The following is a 14,850-nucleotide window of genomic DNA, read 5'->3' as shown; positions in this document are numbered from 1 at the left end:
CCCCCCCCCCCACACACACACACACACACCCCAGACTGAAAATGATGTCAACTTATTGTCAAATTGGCATACTTCTTTTCCCCTTCCCTCATCCTCTTACCTTTTCTCTATGGGTCATCATACGTTGAACTCCCAAGTCTTAGCATTTTCCAGAACCGTTTCTCTTTGATATATTGACTTATCATACTGATATTGGGTGCATGAACAGTTGTTGGAGGGAGGGCAAGGATAGGGGAAACTGAGAACCTTGACTTAACGGAGTGATTGAATTCTGTTTCTTTTCTCCTTTTTTTCTTTTTTTTTTTTCTTCCTGTTTTAATGAGCGTATGACATCAGAAGATCTATATTAATATATTGTAGTTAGCTTGAATTGTGTGATTGCATTCTATTTATTTTTTATCGTTTGGTTGGTCTGTGCTGGAGGATTGGCAGCATGTGTCAGCAAATCGTTAAGATTTGCACTTAACCTTTTTCAATTATATTTAAGTAATTCCATCTTGATTATATAACCATTGAATAAAAAATACACAAGCTTTTGACATGATGGAGTAGAGTCCAGTTAAGCCGTTACAGTCACAATTGTGCAGTAAAAATGTCCACAGTTTGGGAATTTGGAAACTAAGCACAACAAATTGGGTCAACTGCAGAGCGCAAAACTACTGCGCCACACCTACTCAGTTTTGTTCAGCATCGGGTCATTTGCAGTTTTTATTTTATCTGTATAGCGGGCTCCCCTGAAGACGTTGCCTGATCGATGAGACGTTTTGTTCTAGCGGGGGCCGCGTGCCCTTTTCTGTTCCTCTAACCACCAGCAGACCACTGACATGCTGAATGAAAACTGACCTGGGTCGCGGTGACTCGACACGCTGACACACCTTCCGCTCGGCTAAATTAAGCGCAATGCTGCGGAGTCGCGTGCTGTGCTCTTTTTTTTTTTTTTTTTGCAATGTGCTCAGATTCAGACGAGTCCGGCTAGCTTCTTCTAGGATGATCAAACTTTACCTGCATGTGTGCAGTCAAACGTACGAGTTACTGTTTCGTAACCGGCTGCACAGTTTGAAATGAAGCTGGAATGTTTTAAAAAAAGAAAAAAGAAAAAAGAAGCCACACAGCAGTAGCACAATGCATGGCTGGAACCGTAAGGTCAAGTTAACAGGGCTCTACCGTTTTTGTTTTGTTTTTCTCCATATGTAAATACCATATGGCTCCTATTCATATAGTATAATCTTAATGTAGATTTCTGCCAGGTAATAAAGGTGGGGGACTAAGGTGAAGAATAGTATACTATGTGTATAAAAGTGCTTTTCATAATTATCCCCAAAAAAAGAATGCTACAAATGGCACTGATCCCCCCCCCCCCATTTTATTTACACATTTATTAATCGCATCATCTGCCCAATGTAATGTCCCAAAGTATATTCAGTATCTGGCTCCACCATGAGTATCTTCTACGGGCCATGTGGCTTCTGTTCTACAATACTAGTGGGATTGTTATCGAGCGCCGTAAGCTTTATTAACCTCGCTGAGTCACACTTTATCCCAGCACATGCTTTTATCCTGTTTACTTAAGTCTATTCATAGCATAGAGATAATACGTTAAAAAAAAAGGCCCCTTGTGAGATGCGGAGGGGCACTTGAGGTTTCATCTTTTCATTATCAAAAAGCTTTTCTCTGTGAATGATGCTTCATCATTAAGTATTAATGAAAGAGCTGTAGAAAAGAGTATGTATTTTCAAAATAAGCCAATGCAGAATGTGTTGGCCGTGAATGACTCTTCTCCTTGTATGCACAGAGTATCATGTTGGACCTGGTTGAGTTTAGTTCTGGCTCCTTTTTATATTGGATCATAAGTCCTGGTGTGGCTGATGGACGTGTAAATGGCTTTGTGACTTGACGTGCCAACACCCAGAGTGTTTACCCAGGATGAGTCGGTCATCTAAAGCCCCAGACTGGTTTTATTACCACTGGTGGAAACTTGAAACTCTAAATATTGTCATAATAAGAGGGAAGTTGTGGTTGAAACTCTGTAGTTTGACGTTCCCTAAGGTGCATCTATTTATATTCACAATATTCAAGCTTGCCTGCTGGGTTGATGACCATTACAAAATATTGTCACCTACAACAGATTTCCTTTACAGATTGAAAGTCCTTTCAGAGTAAAAGTACTTTGCTTGGGATGATTGTTCATCTGTGTAAATTGTGAGAATTTCACGGTTTACGCTTGTTTTCTATTGACTGCTCATATCGAACCCTCAACCCCTTTATTTTCTTGATAAACAATGGGCAGTTTGAATGTAAACCACCATAATTCACATAATCAGCTGTAATGTCATTTATCATGTTTTTTGGGTGGAGGCCCAATTTTTCTTACATGTGATTTCGGACAGTTGGATCACCGACTATTTGTGATGACGGACTTGGCACCAGCAATATAGGGCAACCATACCTAAATAATCTCGATATTATCAGTACATATATACACATTGCTCTTCCCTCTGTTCTGTTGCTTCGATAGAGTTTTGATGTCTTCAATCCCGTCTTTAGCACAACCTTTCATAATCAATGTCGTCATCGTGCGAGGGTTTTGATTGATAATAATGATAAACCTGTCAGCTGTGACGAGTCTGGTTGAAATTCAGTTTCACTGCAGAAGAAAAGACAAATGACGGTGACTTGATTCAATCTTGTTTTCTCGAGATGAGCTTGAGGGACATCAAATGAAATCTACAATGTTCACAGAGCTGTACTTCTTGTTCCTTGGCACTCCAGTCCCCCAGAAACACCACCAGATATCTTTTTATTTTGTTTTCTTTGAAGATTTAGGATTGTATGATGTGTAAGAGTAAGTATAAAACAATAAATTCACAAAGTTTATTTTAAATTACACTTGTCTTTTGTATTTATTTATTTTAATGTTTAATGAAAATAAACAAATGTATGCCTAAATGTTTTATGAATGCAATTTCTATATGTAAAAAATCATTCATGACTTCCTTGCTGCTCCAGTATATGCACAGGCTATAGCCCCAATGCATTGTACTTGTATATTGTTTTCAAATAAAGTAAAAACTAAAAACTAAAGGGCACAAATGGTACAATAGCAGCTAATGTTCAGCTCTGATGCATGCTGTAAGAGGAGTTGCCCCAAAGCGATTTAACTCTACTGAATGAACACTTATGTCGCCATGATTTCTTGACCTCACAAGATCAGAAAACAACACAGAATAATTTGACTAATTGCATATTTTTCACACTTAAACATGCCAATAGTTTGTCCTCCCATTTCACCACACAAGACCTAGAAAGTGATTGAATGTGATGTGCAAGTGTAGGAAATATAAGATATGGGGTTTGTGTCTTTCTAGAAAGACACATTGCTGTTTGGAATTTTAAATGTTGTGAGCACCAAATATTCAATTTGTGTTGGGGTGGAAGCAGACATCCCCAAGACATAACTCAGAACCTGTGCAAAAAAACAAACAATTTGTGGCAAGATCTGGAGAGATGTGAGACCTGGAACACACGGTTATAGTAATACTAATGTTTCAACATAAAGTATGCCTTCATCTTATCATCGGTGCAACTAAAGAATGATGATGATTAACCTGAAATTAAGTCTAATCAGGCAGAAAAACAGAAAACCCCTGAGTTGCAGTGTGCAGGGCCTGTAACAAGGTGGCCTATTTCTTATGACCATGGGTGGGCTACATAAACAAAAGTTGAAAAGCTGACATTTGCAGTTCTCTGTAATAGGTAGTAAAGGTGTTTTTTTTTGTGCTAGCAAAGCCTCTTGCTTAGAAACTGGCAGGAAAAGTCCCAGTGTTTGTGTTTGAACTTGTACATTTATCTTTGTGAGGACCATTTAGAGTTTTAGACGAGAGTGAGGACATTTTTGGAAATCAAAGGCTTGTTTGAGGGGTCATACTTGGTTTTAAGGTTTCATGTTAGAGTAAGGTTTGGGGTTTAGTTGTGATGGCTAAGGTTAGGGTAAGGGGCTACGGAATGCATTATGTCAATGAGTGTCCTCACAAACAAGTACAGGGGTGTGTGTGTGTGTGTGTGTGTGTGTGTGTGTGTGTGTGTGTGTGTGTGTGTGTGTGTGTGTTCTTTCGAAGGAGAGAGGGCAAGTCATGTATTCCCGTCAGGTATCACTTAATCACAATTGTCTACACAAAGATACATGATGATACGTCTTGTTCATCGTTAAAAATGAATACATTAACTGTAATAAAGTCCCACCAACTTTAATTAATCACTTTAGTCACTAATACTACATTATTGTGATGATTCATACGCACTACTGTAACAATAGATACTGTGCTTTTTACCCTTTTCTTCAAATGAACAATTAAGTTCGAACATGTCATCTTTTACACCATTGTCACCCACGCTGATTACGAGTTTCCCTTAATTGTCCAATGGAAACTCCTGACGTCAGATCCGGTCAGCTGTCCGCTTCCGGATGCGGTGAAACGGCGGAGAAGGAGAAGAAGGAAAACACCGCACGTACATGGATTAATTTAAATGACAAGACGCCATCCATAAATTCAGAGGAGACGCCAGCACCGTTCAGAATAGATTCACGGTGAAACGCGCACACGTCGGGAACTGTGTATTAACGGCGTTTTTGCTCCGGATGTCCGCGAATGAGCGTCGTTTTTTTAACCGAGTAGTCGTGTTTATGTCTTCTTGCTAGCTTAAGCCACCGTAGCGTTAGCTGGTAGGCGCAGACGAACAGCTTCTCTCTCCGGTAATATATGACCTGTCGTTACTCTTGATGCATCACACATCCACGTGAGGGAATTGTGCGAGTATTGTAATTGTAAAAACGCTCATAAGTTGCTTTTGTCACTTTGTAGATCACGTTGTAAACGCTAGTTCCTCACAGTCAAAGACAAGTCAGAAGTTATCGTTTTTGGGAAACAGAACATTGTAACTGAAGTGACTCGTCGACATCTCAACAAAGTGGACAAAATGGATGTGATCTGGACTTCAGTCGCCACTCAGACAACACAGCAGATACTTTGTAAATAACACTTCCTGTCTGCCGTTCGGCTCCACTACTTTTTCCCTCCTGCTGACTGGGCACTTTACAACAAGCAGTATCCTGCGTTTGAAGTTGACTGAAGTCTGGAGGAAGTCTTCCTTTTTGTTTGTACTTTTCCTTCAACACAACTTTTTTTACTTCAACTTAGACTAAGCTCCTCAGCTCAACAGGTAGGTCTCCTGTCATTGTCATACACATGTATTGTATGTTTGTGGTGATGTCATGTGGTGTTGCATTCAATGGTGTCCTCTCTTTTTGCTAATTGAGTTATAGTGCTATGGTTTACCAGAGCGCTGCGACTCTTATTTAAAGTACCCAACATCCAGAAAGTTAGAGCCGAAACTATTATCAATTGTTAGTTGGCAAAAAATCAATTATCAGCACTTCTTGATTGATAATTGATTACATGTTTGTCATTTCTCAAGTAAACATTATTAACATTCATCTGTTCCAGCCTCTCAGCTGTGACGGTTTTCTGCATTTCTTTGTATTATGTGACAGTTAAACAAATGGTTTAGGGTCTCAGACTGTTATTTGAAGAGGTCACTGTGTGCTTAAGAAATTGTGTCACACATGTTTTCAGACATATATTTACTTACAAGCTAAATTAAATCAATTAAACAAGAAAATAAGCTCCAGATTTATCATAAAGGGCCTGTTCAATGTACTGCTACAAGAAACATGAGAAACCCCTGAAATATATGAAACCATAACCAGCTAAAACTAAATGTTATTACTCCCTGATAAATCATTAAATTGATTCATAGATTATCCATATCTAGGTAATATTCATAACATGCGATGTATCTAATTGCTTATAATCTTAACATGTTACAAACTAGCTGTTGTTTGACACATTGTCCTCATCATTGTAGCCACACTTTGACTGAATGCCTTGTACAGTACATTGTAATAAGTATCTCATTGTGTTAACACTGGGATGATGTGGCTCCGTCAGCACAGTGATCCTCTTGTCTCCCTGCTGCACAGTGAAGGATGAATGGCCTCTCTCTCAGCGAGCTCTGCTGCCTTTTCTGCTGCCCGCCGTGTCCCGGCCGCATCGCCGCCAAGCTCGCCTTCCTGCCCCCCGAGCCCACGTACGCCTTCCTCCCGGACCCAGAGGCTGGCCCTGCAGCAGCAGCAACCGCAGCAGCAGCAGCAACAACACCAGCAGCAGCAGCAGCAGCAGCAGCAGCACCAGGGGCCACGGGGACGTCCAGCCTGCGGGCGCGGAGCGGCGCGTCAGTTGCTGGGAGCGGAGGGGCCGCGTCTGTGGAGGGCAGATGGAAGCTCCACCTGACGGAGCGGGCGGAGTTCCAGTACTCGCAGAGAGAGCTGGACACGACGGAGGTGTTCCTCACGCGATCCAGCCGAGGCAACAGAGTCGGCTGCATGTACCTGCGCTGCGTTCCCAACGCCAGGTAGGTCCTTTTTGAAAGGGTTGCCTACCTTGTGAGGCCGTGTGGTAACAGTACTTGTTTTGTGTGTTTACGGACTGCAGCTTGCGCATTCCTTATTTGTTTTTTGACAGTGTGTCACACTTCCTCAGAGGTGTTTCCACACCCTCCTTCCTTGTCAGTCTTCTTTCACTCACACTCAGGTCTGCTTCTCTTACTCGTCTCCCTGTTGACTCCGCTGACTCGGAGATTGTCGGCTGGATCACTGCCATTTATTTGAAAGGACACATATTTTGCTCATGTCCAGGTTCACGCCAGCATTATGGGATTCTACTAGTGCACGTCTACTTTAATGTTCAAAGCGCTCATGCTGTCTCTCAGGCTGTCTGTCTGAATATACCTGTACTCAGCCTCTGTCTGAAACGCTTCGTTTGAGCACATTTTCAATGGAATCGCACAGCTTGGGTCCATGTTTACTTCCTGTCAGCTGCTGTCATGCTCATAAGCTGCAACCGAAAATAAACCGGGACACTAATTCGGCTTCATGATAATGATCATAATAAAAAAAAATAAAAAAACGTGTCACGATCAGTCACAAGATATTAGTTTTCAGTGAGTCAGGAAAAAAACCCATTTTCAGCAATCTGGCTTTCTTTCCTATAGATGTGTGCCATTTGAATTTATCGGCAGTGATCGGCAGATCGTTTTACGAGAAGCGATCACATCATTTAGCAGCAGAAGTTGAACGTTACGACGTACTGTAAAAGTATTTAACTTCAGTTTTATGCCCATCCTGTCACCGTGCGCCACTGCTGATTAATTTACTAAATTAAAAAGACATGGACAGGCTTGTGTTACAGTCTGTGCGTCTTGTATTAATGTCGACCTTGTATTTCGCACGAATGAATCCAAACCAGACCCGAAATGGCGGAGTCACTGTTGGGCCGCATTCCGAGTGGAAAGGCCACGCGGGCACAAAGCCACGGGCCGTATGGGTTCATAAACAAAACCACAGAGGGAGGATTACAAAAAAAAAAGAAAAGAAGAAAAAGTATCCGATTCCTCAAGGGAGCACAACATGCGTTCATGAATAAAAGGCGAGGGCTAGATAGCCAGCTTTTATAGTGGACACCTTCCTTCTCAGGTTGTGCCAAATGTCTAGAAGTTAGTCATTTGTCAAGAGCGGTAAACCAATCCTGCAACGTGCTGCACGATGGCGGGGAGCCCGAGTCACCTCGCCATGTGGATCCTGACATCTTGCTTATAGTTTGATTCGGTGTCGGGTTACCAGGTTACTGTGTTTTAGTTTTTGTTTGTGTGTCTTTTAATGATATTGTTAATCCTTTATGTCGCTCTTTCTGCTTCAAGTGAAGTCCAGTAGAATCTCCGGTGTTTAAATACGTACGATTTGACATTATGCACTTGAACGAAGGTGTTTTCATTTGTTTCTAGTGGTGTTTTTTGAGTGTCTCTAGACTGCCTAAGTGCTTGTCAGGGATTGTGGACCCGTCTACTAACCCGTCTTCTGCACGCGTGTCCCCGTCAGATTTACAGTGCTCTTCTCCCACGGTAACGCGGTCGACCTGGGCCAGATGAGCAGCTTCTACATCGGCCTCGGCACCCGCATCAACTGCAACATCTTCTCCTACGACTACTCAGGCTACGGCGCCAGCACCGGCAAGCCCTCTGAGAAGAACCTCTATGCAGACATAGACGCAGCCTGGCACGCCCTGCGCACACGGTACGTTATGATGTAATTGGGGGCCATATGCGTCCTTTCATGGATGAGTTATTATACGGTGTCTTGCTCTGCTGAGACGGGACGTGTACTTTAGATTAGGAGCCAATCAAACCATGTTACCTGTGGGTTCAAGTACCGCTGCGTTCTTAGGGAAACCACTGTTGTATGTCCTAAAATAAAATAAATAAATAAAAAAAGCAGGAGTGATAAATAAAATTAGGCAGAGAAGGGTTGAAAGATAAAGATGTGGAGAAAGGGGTGAATCAAAGTGGCCGAGGTTGTGATCAGGACAGAGCTGAGATGAAAAGAGAAGAGTGTGGATAGATGCTGTGGGAATAAAAAAAAAAAAAAAAAGAGTGAGATGGACGGATGAAGGAAGAGAGTGCTGGAGGAGGTGTCTCTCAAGGACGTTGCGATGTGATAAAGTGTCTCATTAGTGAAAGCGGAGCTGCCTTAATGCGGCTGTAGCCTTAAGGAAGACGTGACGCCACGAAGCGCTGACAGAGGGTTGGTTAGATGAGCTCACTTCTGGGTGTAGCTGTCACTCTTGGTCATGTAACTTGAGTATATTTATTAAAAACAATTTAGTTTTCATTAGATGTTTTCCAATACTCTACCTGCAGGTATAAAGGTTTTCTTCATTGTGTATTTATAGTAGCCACCTTAGACTAAAATCAATACAAAGAAAACAGTATCTGTCGCTGCTGTATAAGGCACAACTTCCATAACCTGCACTATATATATATATATATATCTATATCTCTATCTCTGTATCTTTGACCAGGTATGGCATCAGCCCGGAGAACATCATCCTGTATGGACAGAGCATCGGTACAGTGCCCACTGTGGACCTGGCGTCGCGGTACGAGTGCGCTGCCGTGGTGCTTCACTCACCGCTGACATCTGGCATGAGAGTGGCCTTCCCTGACACGAAGAAAACGTATTGCTTCGACGCGTTCCCCAAGTAAGTGTCCATTTCGTCATACTCTTTACATCTGTGTTTGTCAGCGCACGGTATGATTTTAAGTTGACACGCGTGAGATGTGGAATTAAGTTAATAGTTGGCGGTAAGGAGAACACTTTTGTCAAAGAAATCTTTCTTCAACAAAGTCTTTATTCTCCCTGCCGGCCTCGTTCTCTGCGCCATAAAATCCTGAAATAAGGTGTTCATTTGAACACACACACACACACACACACACACACACACACACACACACACACACACACACACACACACACACACACACACACACACACACACACACACACACACACGGATTACGAAGACTATTTTGCTGCCAGTTGGCATTTCCACATAATTACAGATCTGCCAACAGAAAAGTGTAATTGCTATTTGCACTGAAAGTGTTTCTTATCCAAGACAAACATCTGCCCTGAAAGAGCAGCTCCGCTGCTGTAATTTCAGTGTTAGTGTCTTTTCTTGGGTTAGTGTGTGGAGATCATTTTTATTTTATTTCCATAGATGTGAGCAGGCCATCCAAATATCCGTCATGTTTCAGAGAGGAACTGTGTTATCTCGCAGAAGTGATCTCACTGAACAGCGACGAAAGTGACCTCCCATGAGCGCAATCGTAGTTTATCTTTAACTTTGAACAACTTGCAGCCGGTTACGTTCAGGTAATAAAGTGGAAGTCCCCACATCCTTCCAACCTAATTGAAGTTAAAGACACCACCCTAGATTAAGAGTTCAAATAAGTTATTTAGACAAGGCCTAGGAAAGATCAATCAGTCTTTGTGAACATGAGCTTCTCCCTCTCAAAGCCAGAAACCTGTGATGTCATCATGTCTGACGTCTGGAGCTGCTGCATAGACAATGAATGAGAGACTGATTTTATGGACCCACGGGATGGCTTTTTTCTAATTTATACCCAAATTAGATTTATTCTATTGTAGTGTTCTCAGTTCTGAAACCGAAAATGTACCTCTACACTCTTGGCACCCTAGTTTTTGGCTTTGGGAGAGAGTTGTTCATGTTTAATACTAGTTTTGAGTGTCTTGGACCATAAGAATAACATAAATGAATTTTGAAAAAGTGTCTTTTAACTTCAATCTGCAGCTGCTTCATCATTAAAAAGAGGAACCATTTGGTATTGATAAGCCGTAAAAACAAAACTATGATTCAACACTAACAACGACTTGGTTGTGAGATTCAGTCCTTGTTGGCGCTGTACTTTTTATGGCTTCATCCTCACTTTGAAGAGATTTGGCGTCCCACATTTGTGTGCGACTGTAATGTGGGTGTTCACTGTAATGTGTTGTTACTGTGTTTTTATTTTTAAATCTTGGCCACCTAACAAGCCGGAGAAAAGCTATCATTAGTGAGGCTCTATCCCTTCTGTTCTCGTTGTCGGTTTAGTTCTAGTGGCCGCGTCTGACGGAGGTCAATATCCGGCCAACAGCGGCCTTAACGCAGAATCTAGTCCCAGATGGTCCATGTGGGTGAGGAGCAGAGGTGGGAGGAAACCAGGGGATGCCTCGCTCTCTGTGTGTGTGTGTGTGTGTGTGTGTGTGTGTGTGTGTGTGTGTGTGTGTGTGTGTGTGTGTGTGTGTGTGTGTGTGTGTGTGTGTGTGTGTGTGTGTGTGTGTGTGTGTGTGTGTGTGTGTGTGCGCGCGCGCGCGTCCAGTGTTGAGATTCAGAGTGGGCAGCTGGCCTCCCTCCTTCCTCTCTGTGTGTCCGACTCTTCTTTATCTGCTGTTTTCTATGTAAATATTCCACCGGGAGGACTTGATTATCGTTTTAAGATTTGGCCATTGTGTGTTTTGTCATCTGTTTTAATGCCTCTGCCTGTTTTCGGGTTGTCCGTACCTTTTCTCATGAACTCTATCTCAGGAATTTCTTCAAAATTTGGCCCAAACGTCCGCCTGGACTCAAGGATGATCTGACAAATTCACACAAATGTCTAAACAGGATAAAATGATTACATTTTGGACAGACGTTGATTTAGACTGTAGTTTGGCAGAGGCACACAACCGCCAGGTAATTCTAGTTTATACCTCATTATGCAATAAATATGTTGAACTCTATAAACTTTAAGACTCTTGTTTGTCTTGTTTGCCGTCCACAAGGGTCAAAACTGTACTAAAGAGACGGGCGGGTCGGCCCTGATGTAAGCTTGAAACTTTATATCACGGTTGTTTCAAAGCAATAAACAAGTTTTATAGCCAACAACAATTTAGTGTAGCAGCTCAGACAAAATCGATCCATTAAATATATTCATGTTTAATCAGCCAGCGCACTGACCCTCTACAATGTCACTTTTTTATGATCTGATCTACAGTGATTTATGAGTCCAACTGTCCATCACTGACCTGTGAAATCTGCTGTTTTTAAGAGCTCTTTTATGAGGGCGGGTGACTATTATTGTATGTAAATCATCAGTTTCTTTTAAAATCTCGTTTATTTTCACTTTTTCTTTTTTTCTTTTTTTTTTTTAGCATTGAGAAAGTGTCCAAAATCGTGTCCCCGGTGCTCATCATCCACGGGACGGAGGACGAGGTCATCGACTTCTCCCACGGCCTGGCTCTGTTCGAGCGCTGCCCCAAAGCCGTGGAGCCTCTCTGGGTGGAGGGGGCGGGGCACAACGACATTGAACTGTACAGCCAGTATCTGGAGCGCCTGCGCCGCTTCATAGGACAGGAGTTGGCGGTGCAGCACGCCTGACCGCCGCCGCTCGGATCATCCGCCCGGATCATCATCATCGGATCATCATCATCATCATCATCATCATCATCATAATCGTCATCTTTACCATCTAAACCGTCCCTGTAACGCATCACGTACTGCAGTGCTTTGTTTCCGGGGCACTGCGCGCCTTCAACGGGCCGTGGATCGATGTGTCGCGGTGAAAAGAAGTGCGTTCATAAACAGAAGTGTGTGAGTGTGGAAGACATCGTCACAAAGTACATTTCTACCGGGTTTTTTTTTTTTTTTTTTTTTGCAGATACTTTAGTACTACATCTATTCCTATACTGTGCAATAATATGGACAGGAGGAGGGGAAAAAGCCTTTAAATGATTAAAAAGGAGATTTAATACAACAAACTGATAAGTAAATTACAATGTGGTCCACATGGAAAATCTATTTTTTCCAGCCTACTCACAGTTTGTGTGATTTTTTTTACACTTAACCCAAGTTAAATGGATAACGTGGAAGCGTCGGTAACACTAAAAAACGCCCTAAAAAAAAAAGAAGCTTGATTTATTTTTTTTGGTCGTTTTCTTAACACCAGTTTGAATTGCAAACAGGTTTGTCACTAAGTTTTCTACAGTTTCTATTAGTAGCCCCTGTACAAGTTAATGTAATCCAATTGAAAGCCTGACAATAAATCCTGATTAGAAGGGTTGATCTCACTATATTGTCATTTTGTAGTTCTTAGCTGTGTGGCGTTGGACTGCATTATATTGAACAGTGGTTCCTAATATATATCGCCTCATGTATGCACTAGATACATACATACTTGATTCTGTTTTTCACAGTACTGAACATTTTGCTCAGGTAACCCTCTTTTAGACATTAGGGTAAGTGTATTCCACATTTGTTTGTGTCCTTTTTTTTTGTTTGTTTTTTATGCAGTCGGCGAAATCTCCTCAGATCCTTTTAAGAAAAGATTTCTGGGGGACGTGTGTGTGTGTGTGTGTGTGTGTGTGTGTGTGTGTGTGTGTGTGTGTGTGTGTGTGTGTGTGTGTGTGTGTGTGTGTGTGTGTTTTGTCTGTTTTGTCTGTTTTTACCTGCAGGTAATGAAGCAAACTATGATCCCAAAATTGAGGTACAGACCGTTAACTTTCTCCATAATATCTTCAGTCTCTGCGCCACATCTGTATCCTAGAAACAGAGTGGGATTGGCTGTCATAAAGAAGTTCAAGAGCCTCAGCAAAAAAAAAAAAGAAAGAAGAAAAAAAAAAAAAATACCTCCAGCTCCGTCATCTATTGGAACGTCTGGTCCCCCATTTTGTTTTAGTCTCGCTCGTGTTGTTTATGTCTCACACCAGTAGGTCACAGCTGTCGGCCAAGTTCCCGTTTCCCTCGGTGTCTGGAACAGAGAAGCGACGCTCAAATTAAAAACAGGCCTCTGAGTTCTACCTCCAGACAGTTTCTTATCTCTGAAGGCCGTCTCACTCACTCCGTCTTAAAGGGGCAGTTCTGTCAATCCCAGAAGTGACGTCACCTGGAAATCTGGTGTTTCATTGGAAATATTCTGATGAGTAGAAATCCTTCCCGCTCTTATACACTGATAAGCACAGGACCAGATGTTTCATCACAATGAGACGCAGTGCAGTAAGAGGCTCTTCTGGGAAACGGGTCGACGGCGTTTTTTTGGACACATTTACACTCCAACAAATCTATCCCGCTTTTATTCTGTGCCACAGGTAAAAACAGAGAGCAGAGTGTTTAAGTGAAGCAGATACTTCTCTGGTTTACCGCCTTTACGTGAACTGCCGATAACATCTGTCTGTGTGTCGAGGCTCTTGGTAACACTATTGGTTTTTACACAGAGTGGTAAACGATCTTTTCTAGCTGCTGGTGTGACTTTTGTAACTATTGCAAACGGTCTCGAGCATGTCCTATTCCCAATGGCGATTGTTGTTTCTGCGCTGATTTATTTAGGGGGATATCACTAACTAGAACACAGTAAATTGTCCCGTTTTGCTGCAAACGCCGTCTTATTTTTCTGATGATCTGTGTACAAAGAGAACTGGTTTAGAATTCTATCAGCTGGCTGTCCTGTTGTCATGACTCCTAAGGTAAATTCTTGTTTCTGTTCGATTCACTGCACTCTGTTGGTGACAAAAGCCCTTCACTCTCACTAGTGGTCTCTTCTTCTAGTAGCCATGCGGTGCAGACTGAAGAGTCCATCTTAAAGGTGCAACACTCACAAAGCCGCAGAAGCCGACATTATATGAAAAGTTCAAATGTATAGCTTAAAAAAAATCTGAAGGAACAAAGTGTTACTCTAGTTGATTTACATGAACCTGAGTGTTGTACCTTTTTTAAAAGTCTTAGTTGAAAGCTGAGATGACTTTTTTGGGGGGTTTTCTTGTGTACATATGAACCAAAGTGTAACTTTTTTTTCAGGGCTTTACTCAGTGTACCTGCTGTTTATGTTGGTATCTTTGTAACCAAAGGCAAAAATGTTCAAATTTAAGTTCTTTTATCAAAATTTGTATTCATCTATGTGGTTGGTCCAGTCTTTTTCCACTACACAGTACATTTGGATACAAAAATGTGACCATTTGTCATATTGCTAAAATAATTGTTTTGTCTTTATTATATTTGATTTCAAATATGCAGCAACTTGAGTTTGCATAATTTACCAAGTTGTGGGTTTTTGTGTTGTTGTTTTTTTTTTTGTTTAAGGTGTTTATAATTTATCATTTGTGGAGAAGTACAACTATTACAGCAAAGCTGTGTGTTTGGACTTGTTTAGGGGGAAAATGAGTGGAATGATTAAAGGGGAGCTTCAAGCTGACAAATGAAGAGCTTTGGTTTGTAAAGAAGTCTTTTATTCAAACGTTTGGATTTCTGGTGTCACAAAATGTTAGCCATTGTTTATGTTACTGACTCATTTTTAGCTTTTGAAGATTTTGTCGGGTTTTTCTTGCGATAATTGAAGAGAAGTTAATAAAACATAATCATAAATTGATAA

General features: G+C 41.7%; 1 protein-coding gene across 1 annotated transcript; it reads left to right on the top strand.

Annotated features, from left to right (window-relative positions):
- The first annotated feature begins 4,473 nt into the window (after positions 1-4,473).
- abhd17ab (abhydrolase domain containing 17A, depalmitoylase b) lies at positions 4,474-14,850 on the top strand. Its single transcript, XM_068725944.1, has 5 exons — positions 4,474-5,217; positions 6,038-6,468; positions 7,991-8,185; positions 8,970-9,149; positions 11,642-14,850. Exons 2-5 carry the CDS (start codon positions 6,044-6,046, stop codon positions 11,865-11,867), a joined length of 1,026 nt encoding a protein of 341 aa, XP_068582045.1. The 5' UTR covers positions 4,474-5,217; positions 6,038-6,043; the 3' UTR covers positions 11,868-14,850.

The sequence above is a fragment of the Cebidichthys violaceus genome, unplaced genomic scaffold (assembly GCF_023349555.1).
Source record: "Cebidichthys violaceus isolate CVI_PGR_0920_01 unplaced genomic scaffold, fCebVio1.0.p SCAF_37, whole genome shotgun sequence".
Classification (NCBI taxonomy): Eukaryota; Metazoa; Chordata; class Actinopteri; order Perciformes; family Stichaeidae; genus Cebidichthys; species Cebidichthys violaceus.
This window is presented reverse-complemented; position numbering and strand designations above follow the sequence as displayed.

What these genes read in the sequence shown, in the direction of transcription:
- abhd17ab (XM_068725944.1), top strand. Translation starts at nt 6,044, where the DNA reads ATGAATGGCCTCTCTCTCAGCGAGCTCTGCTGCCTTTTCTGCTGCCCG. An exon ending in CGCTGCGTTCCCAACGCCAG is followed by an intron (nt 6,469 to 7,990) that starts GTAGGTCCTTTT and finishes TGTCCCCGTCAG; the next exon opens with ATTTACAGTGCTCTTCTCCC. An exon ending in TGCTTCGACGCGTTCCCCAA is followed by an intron (nt 9,150 to 11,641) that starts GTAAGTGTCCAT and finishes TTTTTTTTTTAG; the next exon opens with CATTGAGAAAGTGTCCAAAA.